The sequence below is a fragment of the Carettochelys insculpta genome, chromosome 7 (assembly GCF_033958435.1).
Source record: "Carettochelys insculpta isolate YL-2023 chromosome 7, ASM3395843v1, whole genome shotgun sequence".
Taxonomy (NCBI): Eukaryota; Metazoa; Chordata; order Testudines; family Carettochelyidae; genus Carettochelys; species Carettochelys insculpta.
Window position 1 is genome coordinate 74,968,501 of NC_134143.1, and position 18,538 is coordinate 74,987,038.

An 18,538-nucleotide genomic window follows, 5' to 3' on the forward strand; every position below is an offset into this window, starting at 1 on the left:
GAGTTACCGCCGGGCCGGGCCGGGTCTGCCCTGGGGGTCTGGCCCAGCTGTGTCTGCCCTCGGGGGGCAGGGGAAGGGCCCGGCCGGGCAGTGTCTGCCCTCGGGGGGCAGGGGAGGGGCCCGGCCGGGCAGTGTCTGCCCTCGGGGGGCAGGGGAGGGGTCGGGCTGGTCCGGTTTTCCCTCGGTCAGGGAGGGGCCCAGCCAGTCCGGTCTGCCCTCGGGGGGCAGGGGAGGGGCCCGGCCGGGCAGTGTCTGCCCGTGGGGTAGGGGACACTTGGAACCCAACTAGGGGAATTAAATGTCCTCTTGGTTGCAGGGCCCTGCCCGGCTCGGCCCTTGCAGGTGGCCCCGGGAGCTCCCCGCCTCGCCTGCGCTGCCCAGGCCACAGGAGAGCCCATCGCCGCTTTCCTTGCCATCGCACGCCCACCTCGTCACCCAGGGGTGCCTGGGCACGGCTCTGGTGCCACGCTGGTCGCAGCCTGTGACAGGCCAAGGGTCCTGGTGCCAGGGCCAAGCGCAGGGTCTGGCTGCGGTGTCCTGGCCTGAGCCCTCCCTGCAGCCCTCTGCAGCGTCCAGCCGCTGGGGCTCGGCCCCTCCCGTCTGTGGCTTGTCCCCTTTGAGGCGCGTTCCCAGCTGGGCAGGGAGACAAAACCTGGGGAGCCCCCCCCCGCCCCTTCTGGGACCCCTTCCTGCTGGCTGGGATGTGCAGGGAGCTGAGCGGAGCCAGTTGGATCCTGTGCTACCACCGGACACCACATACCTTCCTCCCGGCCCAGCCCGGCCCACACCAGCTCGGCCTGGCCCGGCCCGCCACTGGCTCTGACCTTCCGCCTGGCCCGGCCCGGCCCACACCAGCTTGGCCCGGCCCGGCCCGCCACGGGCTCTGACCTTCCGCCCGGCCCGGCCTGGCCTGGTCTGGCCTGTCACGGGCTCCGACCTTCCGCCCGGCCCGGCCCGGCCCAGCCTGGCCCGCCACGGGCTCCAGCCTTCCACCCAGCCTGGCCTGCCACGGGCTCCGACCTTCCGCCCAGCCCAGTACGCTGTGGGCTCGAGCCAGGTGGCCCAGGGCAGAGCTGTGCCCAGCCGGGCTGTGGCCGGGGTTTGTTCTGTCACAGGCGCCCCATGCGTGAACGCCCTTCAGGCCAGGCCAGCGCCTCCCTGGCCCAGCGCCCTCCTTGGGACCCAGCACATCTCTAACTGCCCCCCGCCCCACTGCCACTCAGGTCTGGGCACCGCAGGAGGGCACCACCCCGTTGCAGCCTTTCTCCCAGTGCAGGGTCTCTTCGGCCACTCCAGGCCAGGCTGGGGCGCGGCTGGGGCTGGGCGGTGCACAGGCAGGAATGTGCAGCTGAGCAAGGTGGATGGACAGACGGACTTCTCCTGCTCTGCTCTGCTGCCCGCGCCCTGGCCTGGGCACCGCACTGCTGCGGGCGGAGGCGGACGCCAGGGGACAGCCCAGAGGCCAAGGGCCAGACGTGTGCCCTACCCAGCAGAGTGCAGAAACCTGGGTGCGGTCAGCCTGGAGGGGCCTGGCCAAGGGGCCTGGGGACGGCTCCGAGGCAGGTACGCGGTGTTACCCGGAGGACGGTGCTACGTGGCTCTTAGCCAGAGGGAGGCTCAAGACCGGGGCGCTGGCTGCGGCCAGGCTGTGCTGTCTCGTCAGTCGGTCCCGCTGCCCATGCAGGGGAGCAAAAACGCCCCTGAGCGCCTGCGGCTGCAGAGCATCTCCCGGGGCTCAGGGGCGGTCATGCCCACGCAGCGCCTACGCCGGGGGCTGGAAGCTGTCTCGTCCCACCGCCAGCTCCCCGCAGGCGAAAGGGGAGCAAATGAGAACTCCTGGAAGCGCGGAGCCGTGTTCATTGCAGGAATCACTGACATGTACCACCGGCAGCCGTGGGGTGTCCGTGGGCCAGGCCTGACCCCCCATCGTTCACCCTGGGAACTCCTGCAGCTTGTCGCCAGGATGGGACGGGCACCCTGCACCCAGCCCCTTTGGCACGGCCCCTGGCTCCACCTTGTCCCCATCCAGCCCCTGCAGGTCGTTTCGGGAGCCCCCTCCCACGCCGTCACACGGGGCAGTGCCACGCGCCACAGTCATGGCCCAGTGCTTCCTGTGATAACACACCAGCCCCAGCACTGGCCCGGGGCCCCCGGCAGCGTGGGGCAGCACACCCAGCCCTGGCTCCTGGGCTGAGCCTGTGATAACCAGGCAGCCGAGCCCCCCACCCCCATGCTGCTGGCCCGGCCCTGCCGGTGGTCTGCACCGGTACGCTACTGTCTGCCTCCAGCACTGGCAGCCGGGGCGTCTCGCCAGACAGGCGCCTCTGGAGAGGCGAGCAGGAGGCGCTTACAGACAACCCTGCCATAACACAGGAGCCGGGCGTGCTGCCCCAGAGCTGTGGGGCCCGGCCCACCTGGCCCAGGATGGAGGCTGCTGAGAACGCCTGCAGCGGTGGGGGTGGGAGCGGGGAGCACAGGGGGGACCCTGGGACACCGGCGCAGCAGCCAGCCGTGTAGCGTCTGCGTCCCTCTGCTGCCTGTGCAGGAGCTGCCAGGGGCTGGGGGCAGGCATGGGCTGTGGGGGGAGCCCCGGGGCTGGCTAGCGACCCTGGGGCCCGATCCTGAGAGAAGCCGAGCAGCGGCCCCGGCCCGTGCCACGCCCCACGCGTTGCGCGCTTGTTCGCTGTCCCCTGGCCTGGCCCCAGCTACCCGGCCCACAGCGGCAAATCCCCAGCCAGCCCGTCGATCATTAACAGCCCCTGGGCTGGAGGCCGCAGTGGGGCAGAGTTCAGGCGGGCACAGCCCCTGAGCCCCATGGCCCTGCTCAGGCTGGCGCTGCTGGCACCGCGCTGCCCCCCCCTCAGGCACACCAGGGGCCTCAGCACCCCAGCCACGCCAGGGGTCCGGCTCGACCTCAGAGGCATCTTCCCCCCACTCACCACCCCCTTCACGGCCCAGGGGGCGGTGGATCATGGCCGGCTGGAGGAGAACCTGCACCGTTACAGGGCCGTGCCCTTCCGAGGTGAGGTGCCCGGGAGTCGGGGATGTGCAGCTCGGCACAGCACGGCCCAGCCCTGCAACAGCAAAGGGGCGCAGGTGCCCCGCACCCACAGCGTCTGGGGGGGGCAGAGGACAGGCCGGCCTGGTGCAGATGACTGCAGTGTGGGGCAGGGCCTGGCTCGGGGGGCGGGGTGTGGGGGTGAACAGCAGCCGTGCCTCTGCCTGCTCGGCCTCCCTCTGTGTCCGGCCGGGGCACCCCCCCACGCCCAGCCCTTCCCCCGGCCCTCCCTGTGCACCCCCACGCCCTTCCCCCGGCCCTGCCTGTGCACCCCCACGCCCTTCCCCCAGCCCTCCCTGTGCACCCCCACACCCTTCCCCCGGCCCTGCCTGTGCACCCCCCCACGCCCAGCCCCTCCCCCGGCCCTGCCTGTGCACCCCCCCACGCCCAGCCCTTCCCCCGGCCCTGCCTGTGCACCCCCCCACGCCCAGCCCTTCCCCCGGCCCTCCCTGTGCACCCCCACGCCCTTCCCCAGCCCTCCCTGTGCACCCCCACGCCCTTCCCCCAGCCCTGCCTGTGCACCCCCCCACGCCCAGCCCTTCCCCCGGCCCTGCCTGTGCACCCCCACACCCTTCCCCCAGCCCTGCCTGTGCACCCCCACGCCCTTCCCCCAGCCCTGCCTGTGCACCCCCCCACACCCAGCCCTTCCCCCGGCCCTGCCTGTGCACCCCCCCACGCCCAGCCCTTCCCCCAGCCCTCCCTGTGCACCCCCACACCCTTCCCCCAGCCCTGCCTGTGCACTCCCCCACGCCCAGCCCTTCCCCCGGCCCTGCCTGTGCACCCCCACACCCTTCCCCCAGCCCTGCCTGTGCACTCCCCCACGCCCAGCCCTTCCCCCAGCCCTCCCTGTGCACCCCCACACCCTTCCCCCAGCCCTGCCTGTGCACTCCCCCACGCCCAGCCCTTCCCCCGGCCCTGCCTGTGCACCCCCACACCCTTCCCCCAGCCCTGCCTGTGCACTCCCCCATGCCCAGCCCTTCCCCAGCCCTCCCTGTGCACCCCCACACCCTTCCCCCAGCCCTGCCTGTGCACTCCCCCACGCCCAGCCCTTCCCCTGGCCCTGTCTGTGCACCCCCCCACGCCCAGCCCTTCCCCCGGCCCTGCCTGTGCACCCCCCCACGCCCAGCCCTTCCCCAGCCCTCCCTGTGCACCCCCACACCCTTCCCCCAGCCCTGCCTGTGCACTCCCCCACGCCCAGCCCTTCCCCCGGCCCTGTCTGTGCACCCCCCCACACCCAGCCCTTCCCCCAGCCCTGTCTGTGCACCCCCCCACGTCCAGCCCTTCCCCTGGCCCTGCCTGTGCACCCCCCCACGCCCAGCCCTTCCCCCAGCCCTCCCTGTGCACCCCCACACCCTTCCCCCTGCCCTCCCTGTGCACCCCCCCACCCTTCCCCCAGCCCTCCCTGTGCACCCCCACACCCTTCCCCCTGCCCTCCCTGTGCACCCCCCCACCCTTCCCCCAGCCCTCCCTGTGCACCCCCACACCCTTCCCCCGGCCCTGCCTGTGCACCCCCCCCCACGCCCAGCCCTTCCCCCGGCCCTGCCTGTGCACCCCCCCACGCCCAGCCCTTCCCCCGGCCCTGCCTGTGCACGCCCCCACCCTTCCCCCAGCCCTCCCTGTGCACCCCCCCCACACCCAGCCCTTCCCCCGGCCCTGCCTGTGCACCCCCCCACACCCAGCCCTTCCCCCGGCCCTGCCTGTGCACCCCCCCCACACCCAGCCCTTCCCCCAGCCCTGCCTTTGTGCCCCACCGCCCAGCCCTTCCCCCACATCTGCTTGTGCGTGCCCCAGCCCTGCCCTGCCCTGCCCTTCCCCCAGCCCCGCCTGTGCGCCCCCCACCCCACCCTTCCCCCAGCCCTGCCTGTGTCCCCCCCACCCTGCCCTGCCCGTGTGCCTTCACCCTCCCCACCCCCCACCAGCCTGCGTTTCCTGACGCCCCCAGCAGCTGCTGGCTTCCGGCCCCCCAGAACAGCTCCCACCACCACACCCATGCCAATAGCTGCTGCCCCCTTTACCCCTGCCCCGAGCCGCCCTGGCACAGTTTAGCCAGGGCAGGTGCTCCAGAGCTCTAAGAGGCTCCTTGCCCCGGGCAGGCCAGTCCACCCCCCCGCCCTCAGCTTTGCACCGCGAGGGCTGCCCTGCTCGCCCAGCCCAGGGCTCAGCCATGCATGCAGGGCTGGCTCCCTGGGCTGCACCCTCACCCCACCCCTGGCCCCACTGAGCCCAGCCTGCCCCGCTCAGGGCGCCTGCAGCCCAGTGGTGCTCCAGGGTCTCTGCTGGGATTGCGCCCCCAGCCCCCAGCCAGCTTCGAGGCCAGGCCACGAAGCCACCCCACATACCCCAGCTGTTGGGTCAGCCACGGCCACAGGACTGGCTGCTCACCTGCCGCTGGGTCGGCCGCTTTCAGTGGGGCCCTGCTCCCCAGGGCCGTCTCCCCTGGCCGGGGCTGGTGCTTCCCTCACAATGCCCCTCACTGGTGACCCGGGCATTGCCCGTGGGGGTGAGCAGCTGGGACCTGCTCCCTGGGCACCCTGCCCGGCATGGCCCTGCTGTCCCACGAATCCTGGCCGCTGGCTCTGGCTGTGCCCTGAGGGCAGGTCCATGGGCTCCGCCCGGCCCTCCTGCTGCTGGAAGGTGGTGCTGGGGCTGGGGGCTGCCCTGCTGCTGGGGGCCAGCTCCCTGCTTCTGTGGCTGTGGCGGAGGGGTCCGGCGGGGCCAGCGCCACACTGGATCAGGTCACACTACAGCTGCTTCCCGGAGGAGAGTGAGCTGGCTGGGGCCTGGCCGCCCCCAGAGGAGAGGGACCAGGACACCAGCGCCCGGCGCGGCAGGGAGAGCGATGGCCCGAGGCGGCGCCTGGCTGAGGCCCTGCTGCTGCGAGCCAGGTCCTGCCAGAGCAGCCACCCAGAGGCGTGTCGCGGCCCCGAGGGGCTGAGAGCCCGACAGCGAGCCCGCCCCCGTCTCCAGCGACGCAGTGCCATGCCGGCTGCCCGCCGCTGCCAGGCCCCTGCCGCTGCCCCTGCCCCTGCCCCTGCCCGGGAAGGGCCTGCGTAAGGAGCAAGTGACGGGCAGTGCCATGGGTGCAACGAGGGCCCCCTGCCCAGCACCCGGCCTCTGGCAGCGCCCCACACCCTCCTGGCTTGGTGTGCCCCAGGGCGCTGACCACGCGCAGTTACAGCCCGGTGCACCCGGCCAGCGGGCAATAAACGCTTTGCCAGCATCCCTGCGTGGGGAGATTTTTGAGCACGCGGGGGAGTTGCGCCCACGGCTGAGGGAGGCTGTGTGCTCAGCACACCCAGCGTCTCCTCCTGCCTGTGTTGGACCACAGGCCAGTCCTGGTGCCCCCTGGGCCTCCCTGCTGCCCCTGGGTCTGTGCCACCCTGGGCTCTGCCCGGCCTTGTGCACTGGCTCTGGGGCTGCCCTGCTGCTGGGGCCCTGCGCTTGGCCACGGTACTTAGGGCCCCATGTGGCACACCAAAGCCAAGGGCTCTGCCCCCCGAGAGGCCATCAGGGTCTGGTGTGCTCTGGAGGCCGAGGCAGTCTGGCTGGCAGCTGGAGCAGCGGGTGAAACTGGCTGTAGAGTCAGGAGCCGGCTGAGGCAGTGCTGAAATGGGGTCAAGGGACAGGCTGGGGCTCAGGGCGTAGGCAGAGTCCAGAGGCAGGCTGCAGGCTGGGTGGAAACCCTCTGAGACCCAGGCGTCAGGAGGTGGGAGCAGGGGCTGGTGTGGGGCAGAGCACCAGGCTAGGGCAGGGGAACAGGGCTGGTGGGGGGCAGGGCACCAGGCTAGGGCAGGGGAACAGGGCTGGTGGGGGGCAGGGCACCAGGCTGGGGGAGGGGCTGGGGCAGGGGGGCAGGGCTGGTGGGGGGCAGAGCACCAGGCTGGGGGAGGGGCTAGGGCAGGGGAACAGGGCTGGTGGGGGGCAGGGCACCAGGCTGGGGGAGGGGCTGGGGCAGGGGGGCAGGGCTGGTGGGGGGCAGGGCACCAGGCTGGGGGAGGGGCTGGGGCAGGGGGGCAGGGCTGGTGGGAGGCAGGGCACCAGGCTGGGGGAGGGGCTAGGGCAGGGGAACAGGGCTGGTGGGGGGCAGGGCACCAGGCTAGGGCAGGGGAACAGGGCTGGTGGGGGGCAGAGCACCAGGCTGGGGCTGGGGCTGGGGCAGGGGGGCAGGGCTGGTGGGGGGCAGAGCACCAGGCTGGGGCTAGGGCAGGGGCGCAGGGCACCAGGCTGGGGGAGGGGGTCAGGGCTGGTGGGGGGGCAGGGCACCAGGCTGGGGCTGGGGGTGGGGGTGGGGCACTAGGCTGGGGCAGTGGGGCAGGGCTGGTGGTGGGGGGGCAGGGCACCAGGCTGGGGCTGGGGCTGGGGCTGGGGGGCAGGGCTGGTGCAGAGGCAGGGCACTAGGCTGGGGCAGGATCGGGGCTGGGGCTGGGGGGCAGGGCTGGGGGGGGCAGGGTACCAGGCTGGGGCAGGATTGGGGCTGGGGCTGGGGGGCAGAGCACCAGGCTGGGGCTGGGGCTGGGGGCAGGGCTGGTGGGGAGGCAGGGCACTAGGCTGGGGCAGGATTGGGGCTGGGGCTGGGGCTGGGGCAGGGGGGCAGGGCTGGTGGGGGGGCGGGGCATTAGGCTGGGGCTGAGGTTGGGGCTGGGGGGGCAGGGCACTAGGCTGGGGCTGGGGCTGGGGCAGGGGGGCAGGGCTGGTGGGGGGGGGCAAGGCACCAGGCTGGGGCAGGATCGGGGCTGGGGCTGGGGGCCAGGGCTGGGGGGGGCAGGGCACTAGGCTGGGGCTGGGGCTGGGGCTGGGGGCCAGGGCACCAGGCTGGGGCAGGATCGGGGCTGGGGCTGGGGGCCAGGGCTGGGGGGGGCAGGGCACTAGGCTGGGGCTGGGGCTGGGGGCCAGGGCACCAGGCTGGGGCAGGATCGGGGCCGGGGCTGGGGCTGGGGGGGCCAGGGCACTAGTCTGGGGCTGGGGCTGGGGCTGGGGCTGGGGGCCAGGGTGGGGGGGGCAGGGCACTAGGCTGGGGCTGGGGCTGGGGGGCAGGGCTGGTGGGGGGGGGCAAGGCACCAGGCCGGGGCAGGATTGGGGCTGGGGCTGGGGCTGGGGGCCAGGGCTGGTGGGGGGGCGGGGCATTAGGCTGGGGCTGGGGTTGGGGCTGGGGGGGCAGGGCACTAGGCTGGGGCTGGGGCTGGGGCAGGGGGGCAGGGCTGGTGGGGGGGGGCAAGGCACCAGGCTGGGGCAGGATCGGGGCTGGGGCTGGGGCAGGGGGGCAGGGCTGGTGGGGGGGGGGGCAAGGCACCAGGCTGGGGCAGGATCGGGGCTGGGGCTGGGGGCCAGGGCTGGGGGGGGCAGGGCACTAGGCTGGGGCTGGGGCTGGGGGCCAGGGCACCAGGCTGGGGCAGGATCGGGGCTGGGGCTGGGGGCCAGGGCTGGGGGGGGGGCGGGGCATTAGGCTGGGGCTGAGGTTGGGGCTGGGGGGGCAGGGCACTAGGCTGGGGCTGGGGCTGGGGCAGGGGGGCAGGGCTGGTGGGGGGGGGCAAGGCACCAGGCTGGGGCAGGATCGGGGCTGGGGCTGGGGCAGGGGGGCAGGGCTGGTGGGGGGGGGGGGCAAGGCACCAGGCTGGGGCAGGATCGGGGCTGGGGCTGGGGGCCAGGGCTGGGGGGGGCAGGGCACTAGGCTGGGGCTGGGGCTGGGGGCCAGGGCACCAGGCTGGGGCAGGATCGGGGCTGGGGCTGGGGGCCAGGGCTGGGGGGGGCAGGGCACTAGGCTGGGGCTGGGGCAGGATCGGGGCTGGGGCTGGGGGCCAGGGCTGGGGGGGGCAGGGCACTAGGCTGGGGCTGGGGGCCAGGGCACCAGGCTGGGGCAGGATCGGGGCTGGGGCTGGGGGCCAGGGCTGGGGGGGGCAGGGCACTAGGCTGGGGCTGGGGCAGGATCGGGGCTGGGGCTGGGGGCCAGGGCTGGGGGGGGCAGGGCACTAGGCTGGGGCTGGGGGCCAGGGCACCAGGCTGGGGCAGGATCGGGGCTGGGGCTGGGGGCCAGGGCTGGGGGGGGGCAGGGCACTAGGCTGGGGCTGGGGCTGGGGCTGGGGGCCAGGGCACCAGGCTGGGGCAGGATCGGGGCTGGGGCTGGGGGCCAGGGCTGGGGGGGGCAGGGCACTAGGCTGGGGCTGGGGCTGGGGGCCAGGGCACCAGGCTGGGGCAGGATCGGGGCTGGGGCTGGGGGCCAGGGCTGGGGGGGGCAGGGCACTAGGCTGGGGCTGGGGCTGGGGCTGGGGCTGGGGGCCAGGGCACCAGGCTGGGGCAGGATCGGGGCTGGGGCTGGGGGCCAGGGCTGGGGGGGGCAGGGCACTAGGCTGGGGCTGGGGCAGGATCGGGGCTGGGGCTGGGGGCCAGGGCACCAGGCTGGGGCAGGATCGGGGCTGGGGCTGGGGGCCAGGGCACCAGGCTGGGGCAGGATCGGGGCTGGGGCTGGGGCTGGGGGCCAGGGCACCAGGCTGGGGCAGGATCGGGGCTGGGGCAGGCCACCAGTGGCTCCTGGCCCCGGGAGCTGTCACCACTCTGGCCTGTGGAGCTGGGGTCCCCGGGGAACGTCGGGGCTGCGGTTTCCCACACCAGCACCGGCTGGACTTGCCACAGGGGTGGGGGTGCTGGGCAGCCCCTCGGGGAACGGCCCCTTCAGGGCACTGGCGCCCCCACCCCTCAGCCCAGCGAGGTGCCCAGCTGGCCATGGCCCTGTGGAGGGGAGACCTGCGCCCATGTGCCCTGCACCTCTATCCCTGGGCTGACGCTACCCCAGCTGTGCCCCCCGCCAGCCCGGGCCGAGGCCCCATCTCTCACCAGCCCCTACCCGGGGCTTGGCGCCCCCTCCCGTGCCGCGGCCGGTCCCCTGGGGCCTGGCCCCACCTGCCCCTCTCGCGGCCCCGGAGCTGCGTGCCAGCCGGGTGCTGTCTTGCAGGCTTTGTGGTGCAGGGCTCCACTGGCGAGTGCCCCTACCTGACGCCCCAGGAGCGGCTGGGGGTGGTGAGCCGCACGCGCCAGGCCCTGCCCAGGGACAAGCTGCTGCTGGCCGGCTCTGGCTGCGAAGGTGAGGGGGGGTCACCGTGGGTGGGGGGGAGCAGCTCCTACCTCCCCTCCCCCACAGCCATGGTCCCCTCGTGCTGCACCGCTGGCCGGGGGGACGTGTCCAGGGCTCACACCCCCGTTCCCCACCAGGCCCAGGTTCCAACCCCCTGCCTATATCGCCTGGGCCCGGAAATGCCCCCCACCCCAGTGCCAGGGCACCGCTCCTACCATCCCCCCCACCCCAGTGCCTGGGCCCCACTCCTACCATCCCCCCACCCCAGTGCTGGGCCCCAGTCCTACCATCCCCCCAGTGCCAGGGCACCGCTCCTACCATCCCCCCACCCCAGTGCCAGGGCCCCGCTCCTACCATCCCCCCAGTGCCTGGGCCCCACTCCTACCATCCCCCCACCCCAGTGCTGGGCCCCACTCCTACCATCCCCCCAGTGCCAGGGCACCGCTCCTACCATCCCCCCACCCCAGTGCCAGGGCCCCGCTCCTACCATCCCCCCAGTGCCTGGGCCCCAGTCCTACCATCCCCCCACCCCAGTGCCGGGCCCCAGTCCTACCATCCCCCCAGTGCCTGGGCCCCAGTCCTACCATCCCCCCACCCCAGTGCCAGGGCCCCACTCCTACCATCCCCCCAGTGCCTGGGCCCCAGTCCTACCATCCCCCCACCCCAGTGCCAGGGCACCGCTCCTACCATCCCCCCCACCCCAGTGCCTGGGCCCCAGTCCTACCATCCCCCCACCCCAGTGCCAGGGCACCGCTCCTACCATCCCCCCAGTGCCAGGGCCCCAGTCCTACCATCCCCCCACCCCAGTGCTGGGCCCCAGTCCTACCATCCCCCCAGTGCCTGGGCCCCAGTCCTACCATCCCCCCACCCCAGTGCCAGGGCCCCACTCCTACCATCCCCCAGTGCCTGGGCCCCAGTCCTACCATCCCCCCACCCCAGTGCCAGGGCCCCACTCCTACCATCCCCCCAGTGCCTGGGCCCCAGTCCTACCATCCCCCCACCCCAGTGCCAGGGCCCCGCTCCTACCATCCCCCCAGTGCCTGGGCCCCACTCCTACCATCCCCCCACCCCAGTGCCAGGGCACCGCTCCTACCATCCCCCCAGTGCCTGGGCCCCAGTCCTACCATCCCCCCACCCCAGTGCCAGGGCCCCACTCCTACCATCCCCCCAGTGCCTGGGCCCCAGTCCTACCATCCCCCCACCCCAGTGCCAGGGCACCGCTCCTACCATCCCCCAGTGCCTGGGCCCCAGTCCTACCATCCCCCCACCCCAGTGCCAGGGCCCCGCTCCTACCATCCCCCCAGTGCCTGGGCCCCACTCCTACCATCCCCCCACCCCAGTGCCAGGGCCCCACTCCTACCATCCCCCCACCCCAGTGCCTGGGCCCCAGTCCTACCATCCCCCCACCCCAGTGCCAGGGCCCCACTCCTACCATCCCCCCACCCCAGTGCCTGGGCCCCACTCCTACCATCCCCCCAGTGCCTGGGCCCCACTCCTACCATCCCCCCACCCCAGTGCCAGGGCCCCACTCCTACCATCCCCCCAGTGCCTGGGCCCCAGTCCTACCATCCCCCCAGTGCCTGGGCCCCAGTCCTACCATCCCCCCACCCCAGTGCCAGGGCTCCACTCCTACCATCCCCCCACCCCAGTGCCAGGGCCCCACTCCTACCATCCCCCAGTGCCTGGGCCCCAGTCCTACCATCCCCCCACCCCAGTGCCAGGGCACCGCTCCTACCATCCCCCCACCCCAGTGCCTGGGCCCCAGTCCTACCATCCCCCCAGTGCCTGGGCCCCAGTCCTACCATCCCCCCACCCCAGTGCCTGGGCCCCAGTCCTACCATCCCCCCACCCCAGTGCCAGGGCCCCAGTCCTACCATCCCCCCACCCCAGTGCTGGGCCCCACTCCTACCATCCCCCCAGTGCCTGGGCCCCAGTCCTACCATCCCCCCACCCCAGTGCCAGGGCCCCACTCCTACCATCCCCCCACCCCAGTGCCAGGGCCCCACTCCTGATATCCCCCCAGTGCCTGGGTCCCACCCCTGCCATCTCCCCACCCCAGTGCCAGGACCGCAGTCCAACCATCCCCCTGTTCCCCTAGTGCCTGGGCCCCAGTCCTACCACCCCTCCACCCCCCAGTGCCAGGGCCCCAATCCTACCATCCCCCCACCCCAGTGCCAGGGCCCCAATCCTACCATCCCCCCACCCCAGTGCCTGGGCCCCACTCCTACCATCCCCCCACCCCAGTGCCAGGGCCCCACTCCTACGATCCCCCCAGTGCCTGGGCCCCAGTCCTACCATCCCCCCCACCCCAGTGCCTGGGCCCCAGTCCTACCATCCCCCCAGTGCCAGGGCACCACTCCTACCATCCCCCCACCCCAGTGCCTGGGCCCCACCCCTGCCATCTCCCCACCCCAGTGCTGGGCCCCACTCCTACCATCCCCCCCACCCCAGTGCCTGGGCCCCACTCCTGATACCCCCCCAGTGCCTGGGTCCCACCCCTGCCATCTCCCCACCCCAGTGCCAGGGCCCCACTCCTACCATCCCCCCAGTGCCTGGGCCGCATTCCTATCATCCCCCCCACCCCACTGCCTGGGTCCCACTCCTACCATCCCCCCACCCCAGTGCCTGGGCCCCACTCCTACCATCCCCCCGCCCTAGTGCCTGGGCCCCACTCCTACCATCCCCCCAGTGCCTGGGCCCCACTCCTGATATCCCCCCACCCCAGTGCTGGGCCCCACTCCTACCATCCCCCCACCCCAGTGCCAGGGCCCCACTCCTACCATCCCCCCCAGTGCCTGGGCCCCACTCTTGATATCCCCCCAGTGCCTGGGCCCCACCCCTGCCATCTCCCCACCCCAGTGCCAGGGCCCCATTCCTACCATCCCCCCGTCCCAGTGCCAGGGCCGCACTCCTATCATCCCCCCAGTGCCTGGGCCCCAGTCCTACCATCCCCCCGCCCCAGTGCCTGGGCCCCAGTCCTACCATCCGCCCACCCCAGTGCCAGGGCCCCAGTCCTACCATCCCCCCAGTGCCTGGGCCCCACTCCTACCAACCCCCCACCCCAGTGCCAGGACCCCAGTCCAACCATCCCCCTGTTCCCCTAGTGCCTGGGCCCCAGTCCTACCACCCCTCCACCCCCCAGTGCCAGGGCCCCAGTCCTACCATCCCCCCACCCCAGTGCCAGGGCCTCAGTCCTACCACCCCCCCCTTCGCCCTAGTGCCTGGGCCCCACTCCTACCATCTCCCCACCACAGTGCCAGGGCCCACCCTCCACCCTTCCCCTGCCCCCATTTCTCGGTCCTGTCAATCCCTCTGTTCTCAGTGCCTGGGCCTGCCATCCTCCTGGCCTCCAGAGCCTTGGTCCTCATTGCCTGGGCCTGCCCCCACAGTGCCTAGCTTCTGCCCCTGCCTCCCGTGCCCTGCCTAGAGCCTGGGCAGCACCCCAGCCACATCTGGGTCCTGGCCCCCGGCTGCCCTCAATGCCCTGATGAGGGCCCCACACTACCCTCTCGTTCGCCCTTCCCCAGCCACACAGGCCACCATTGCGATGACCGTGGCCATGGCGGAAGCGGGCGCTGATGCTGCCCTGGTGGTCACACCCTGCTACTACCGGGGCGCCATGACCAGTGCAGCCCTGATCCACCACTACACCCAGGTATGGGGCAGAGCCTGCCTGGGGGTGGGTACCCAGCCTGGCTCCGCCTCAGTGCCAGTGGGCGTGTCTGGGGGAGGAGCCCGCAGGGAGGTGGAGCTCTGGGGGTGTTTGTGGGGGGGGAGAAAGGGAGGGTCCCTGTGTGTGGGGTCCTGTGGGGCAGGAGGAAGGGCCTGTGGGTGGGTCTGGAGGAAGGGGACCTATGGGAGGAGTCCATCAGGGCATTGTCTTTGCAGGGAGGGGCTTGTGAGAGAGAGGAGGGGCTTGTGAGGGGTGGGGCCTGCAAGAAAGGGGCAGGGCCAGTGAGGGGGCAGAGCCTGTGAGAGGGAGGGGGTCACATCAGGGCTGAGATGGGGGGAGCCATGTCACCAAGTCCCCTAGAGTTTTGCAGGGAGGGGATTTAGGGGCAGGGCAGGGACTGAAGTTAATTTGAGCTCTCTGATTGGCTGCCTAACCCACTGCCCGCCTGCTGGGGCAAAACTGCCAATCAGAGCTCTCCCCTTGGCAACCGAGTGCCTCTTGTCGGGGGGCAGTGGCCGCAGGGGGCTGAGCCGGGGGCTCGGTGGGGCCAGGTGGTGCTGGGGCAGCTCCTGGGCCAGGCAACGACCAACACGCCATGCCCGCGGGCCGGCTGGCTCTGGGGCCCGGGGGCACTTGTGGGGAGAGTGAAATTCAGCCCCATTGTTTACGTAGGCCCTACAGGACCCAGCGTGGCCCTGGTCTCCGTGGGCCCTGCCCGCCAGCGTGCGCTGCCCTGGTGTGCCGCCGGCCCGGCCGGGGCGCCGTGTCCAGTGCCCGCTCTGTCCGCAGGTGGCCGATGCCTCGCCGATCCCCGTGGTGCTCTACAGCGTCCCAGCCAACACCGGCCTGGAGCTGCCCCTGGAGGCGGTCCTCACCCTGGCGCAGCACCCCAACATCGTGGGCCTCAAGGACAGCGGGGGGGACGTGAGTGGGGTGGGGGCTCACCTGGCTGACCCCATTTGGGGAGGCTGGGGGGGCCAAGCAGCACCGGCAGAGCCCCCTGCCCAGCGGCGAGCCTGGGCTGGCTGCCTGGAGCCACACCAGGGGGTCTGTCCCCAGCCAGGCACCAGCACCATCCAAGCAGCTGTTGGATGAGACCTTGGCACCTGACTGGGGGTCCCCTCACACGGGCCCCCCCCCATCCCTCCCTTCCACCCCTCAGCCAGTGCAGCACCCTGCCCCTGCAGTCACAGTGTGCGGCAGACACTGCCACCCCAGTAGGGCCCAGCAGCCAGGCAGGGAAACTGAGGCACAGCACAATGTAGGGAACGCGCTCACCCGCACCAAGGTGAGACCCCCGAGTTCTGGCACACGTACCCGCACCCTCACCCGGGTCCCAGCCCTGGTGCTGCTCTGGAGCGGGGAGCTACTTAGTGCTGGGGGGTTGTGTAGGGCCTTCCCCAGTGGGTGAGTGGACCTGGGTCCGTTTGCTTGTGGCCTGGCAGCCAGTCTGGCCCTGGGGCGCCCACCGTGTGGTGCCCGTGGGGGCCTGGGCCTTGCATGGGACGCTCTGTGTCTCCCCAGATTACCCGCCTGGGGCTGGTTGTCCACAGGACCAGGGCGGAGCAGTTCCAGGTGCTGGTGGGGTCGGCTGGCTTCCTGCTGGCTGGCTACGCCATAGGTAGGGCCAGGCTGCTCCGTGCCGCTGCACCCCTGGGCCTGCGGGGGGTGGGATTTGTTGGCTACAGCAGCTGGGGGTGTCGGGGTGCTGGAGCTGGGGCGGGCCGGGGTGCCAGAGGAGGGGCTGGGGAGCTGGAGGGGGGGCTGCAGGATATGGAGGTGCAGGGCAAGGCTTAGGGTGTAGGCGGTAGGGACGTGAGGTGTAGGTGGATAATGGCGGAGGGGGGCATGGAGTGGGGATGGGGAGGATGGGATGTGGGGCTCAGGAGGTTTGGGCACAGGAGATGGGGCTGGGGGCATTGGGGTGTGGGAGACGGGCTCACACTGGCAGTTGCAGGGGTTGGGGTTCTGGGCCCAGGCTGGGAGTAGCATGCAGCAGGTGAGGGTACAGTGGGTTGGGCTACTGGAGGTGGGGGTGCAGGGGAACGGGGGTGCCGGAGGGGCACAGGGGTGGCAGCGCAGGGGGCTGGGGCGCAGGGGGATTGGGGTGCTGGAGGGGTACAGGGGTGGCAGCGCAGGGGGCTGGGGCGCAGGGGGATTGGGGTGCTGGAGGGGTACAGGGGTGGCAGTGCAGGGGGCTGGGGCGCAGGGGAACGGGGGTGCCGGAGGGGTACAGGGGTGGCAGTGCAGGGGAACGGGGGTGCCGGAGGGGCACAGGGCTGGGGCGCAGGGGAACGGGGGTGCCGGAGGGGCACAGGGGGCTGGGGCGCAGGGGAACGGGGGTGCCGGAGGGGTACAGGGGTGGCAGTGCAGGGGAACGGGGGTGCCGGAGGGGTACAGGGCTGGGGCGCAGGGGAACGGGGGTGCCGGAGGGGCAGAGGGGTGGCAGCGCAGGGGGCTGGGGCGCAGGGGAACGGGGGTGCCGGAGGGGCAGAGGGGTGCCAGCGCAGGGGGCTGGGGCGCAGGGGAACGGGGGTGCCGGAGGGGCAGAGGGGCGGCAGCGCAGGGGGCTGGGGCGCAGGGGAACGGGGGTGCCGGAGGGGCACAGGGGGCTGGGGCGCAGGGGAACGGGGGTGCCGGAGGGGCAGAGGGGTGGCAGCGCAGGGGGCTGGGGCGCAGGGGAACGGGGGTGCCGGAGGGGCACAGGGCTGGGGCGCAGGGGAACGGGGGTGGCAGCGCAGGGGGCTGGGGCGCAGGGGAACGGGGGTGGCAGCGGAGGGGGCTGGGGCGCAGGGGAACGGGGGTGCCGGAGGGGCACAGGGGTGCCAGCGCAGGGGAACGGGGGTGCCGGAGGGGCACGGGGGTGCCAGCGCAGGGGGCTGGGGCGCAGGGGAACGGGGGTGCCGGAGGGGCACAGGGCTGGGGCGCAGGGGAACGGGGGTGCCGGAGGGATACAGGGGTGCCAGCGCAGGGGGCTGGGGCGCAGGGGAACGGGGGTGCCGGAGGGGCACAGGGCTGGGGCGCAGGGGAACGGGGGTGCCGGAGGGGCACAGGGGTGCCAGCGCAGGGGGCTGGGGCGCAGGGGAACGGGGGTGCCGGAGGGGCACAGGGGTGCCAGCGCAGGGGGCTGGGGCGCAGGGGAACGGGGGTGCCGGACGGGCGCAGGGGGACTGGGGCGCAGGGGAACGGGGGTGCCGGAGGGGCACAGGGGTGCCAGCGCAGGGGGCTGGGGCGCAGGGGAACGGGGGTGCCGGAGGGGCACAGGGGTGCCAGCGCAGGGGGCTGGGGCGCAGGGGCAGAGCTCGGGGGGCAGAGAACTGACCAGGTCCCGCGTGCTCTGCACCCTGCTCCCAGGTGCCTGCGGGGGGGTCTGTGCTCTGGCCAACGCCCTGGGAGCTCCGCTGTGCCAGCTGGAGCGCCTGTGCCAGGAAGGACACTGGCAGGAGGCCCGGGACTTGCAGCTCCGGCTCCTTGAGCCCAACACAGCGGTAAGAGCGGCTCCCGCCCGGGATGGGGCACACGGGCCCCGCGGCCCAGAGCAGGAATCGGGTTTTCCATGGAGGGCCACTGTCAGGGCAGGGCTGGGCTAGCGGGAGGGGGCAGAGGAGCAGGGCAGGGCCGGGCCGGGGCTGCAGCCCCTCACCGTGGCCTCGCCTCCCGCAGGTCACCCGCAAGTTTGGGATCCCGGCGCTGAAGCAGGCCATGGAGTGGTTCGGGTACTACGGAGGCCCCTGCCGGGCCCCACTGCACCCGCTGAGCCAGGCCCAGGAGCAGGAGCTGCGCAGAGACTTCAGTGCCAATGGCTGGCTGTGAGGGGGAAGGGCCCTCACTCCCCCAGGGCGGGGGCAGAGCCAGCGTGCAGCCACACCCTCACAGCCCCACAGCCAGAGGCACAGCCCCTCCCCACACAAGCCACCCACCCACAGGGTGCAGGCCAGGTCCCTCCAGCCGGGCGCCAGCTGAGAGCCGCCACCCCAGCCGGGCCCTGCTCCTTGTTCCCGGCCCGGGGGGAATACATGCCATTTGCACCCCCAACACAGCACGGGGGCGCCTGAATCTCCCCTGGGCGGCCGCCCGCCTGCACCCGGCACTTTCCCCCACCACACCCTGTGCCGCTCTGCCCTCAGGCCAGCCGGCTCCCCCTGGGCAAGGCGCGCAGCTAGCTCTGGCCCTCTGGCTGCCGGGGCGTGCCACCAGCTGCTGCCCCAGGCTGTGCCAGGCTGGCTGGAGAGCAGCGTGGCAGCTGCTGCACGCCACGGGCCGGCTCCGTGGCCCCTCGGCGCTCTGGGGCTGGGTGCGGTGCTTGGAGGCCCTGCAGCGCAGAGCTGAGGCCAGCAGTGACCTGACAGTGCTGGAGCTGGGTAGCCCTGTACCTGCCGGCACCCAGCAGTGCGGTAACATCAGTGCAGCGCGACTGTGAGCTCTCAATAAACCACCTGCATCCACACCGGGCCTGTCTCCGCCCTCCTCACCCCAGAAAGGGCAGGTGCCCCGGAGACACCGTGGCACCCGAGGGGGAGGCCAGCGGGGCATTACCCCTTCGCAGCAGGGAGATGGGGGCTGGGGCACCCTGCAGCTGTATCCCCTGCAGGGCAGGCACGCACCAGCCCCTGGGCACGCTGCCCTTCCCTGCCCCAGAGCTAGGCTGTAGCTCCTGGAAAGCCGAGGCCCTGCCCCAGTGGCCAGTGCCCATCCCTGACAGGTGTGGGGTCCCCAGGGCCCGCAGGCAGAGCTGGGCAAA

The 18,538-nt window shown here is 73.1% G+C and overlaps 1 protein-coding gene across 2 annotated transcripts; it reads left to right on the forward strand.

Moving 5' to 3' along the window:
- The first annotated feature begins 2,538 nt into the window (after positions 1-2,538).
- On the forward strand, positions 2,539-18,242 carry HOGA1 (4-hydroxy-2-oxoglutarate aldolase 1). Of its 2 annotated transcripts, none has more exons than XM_074999352.1 (7): positions 2,539-3,022; positions 10,005-10,133; positions 13,652-13,779; positions 14,470-14,721; positions 15,322-15,418; positions 17,152-17,285; positions 17,461-18,242. In XM_074999352.1, exons 1-7 carry the CDS (start codon positions 2,815-2,817, stop codon positions 17,608-17,610), a joined length of 1,098 nt encoding a protein of 365 aa, XP_074855453.1. In that variant the 5' UTR covers positions 2,539-2,814; the 3' UTR covers positions 17,611-18,242. The 2 variants fall into 2 exon arrangements, with proteins under 2 accessions (XP_074855453.1, XP_074855454.1); XM_074999353.1 differs by having other exon boundaries at positions 2,560-3,022; positions 14,587-14,721.
- The last annotated feature ends 296 nt before the right edge of the window (positions 18,243-18,538 follow it).

Bases quoted from the DNA above. Each gene is read 5' to 3' on its own strand.
- HOGA1 (XM_074999352.1), top strand. From the start codon at position 2,815: ATGGCCCTGCTCAGGCTGGCGCTGCTGGCACCGCGCTGCCCCCCCCTC. The intron at 3,023-10,004 runs GTGAGGTGCCCG...GCTGTCTTGCAG, and splicing joins CAGGGCCGTGCCCTTCCGAG to GCTTTGTGGTGCAGGGCTCC. The intron at 10,134-13,651 runs GTGAGGGGGGGT...GCCCTTCCCCAG, and splicing joins GGCCGGCTCTGGCTGCGAAG to CCACACAGGCCACCATTGCG.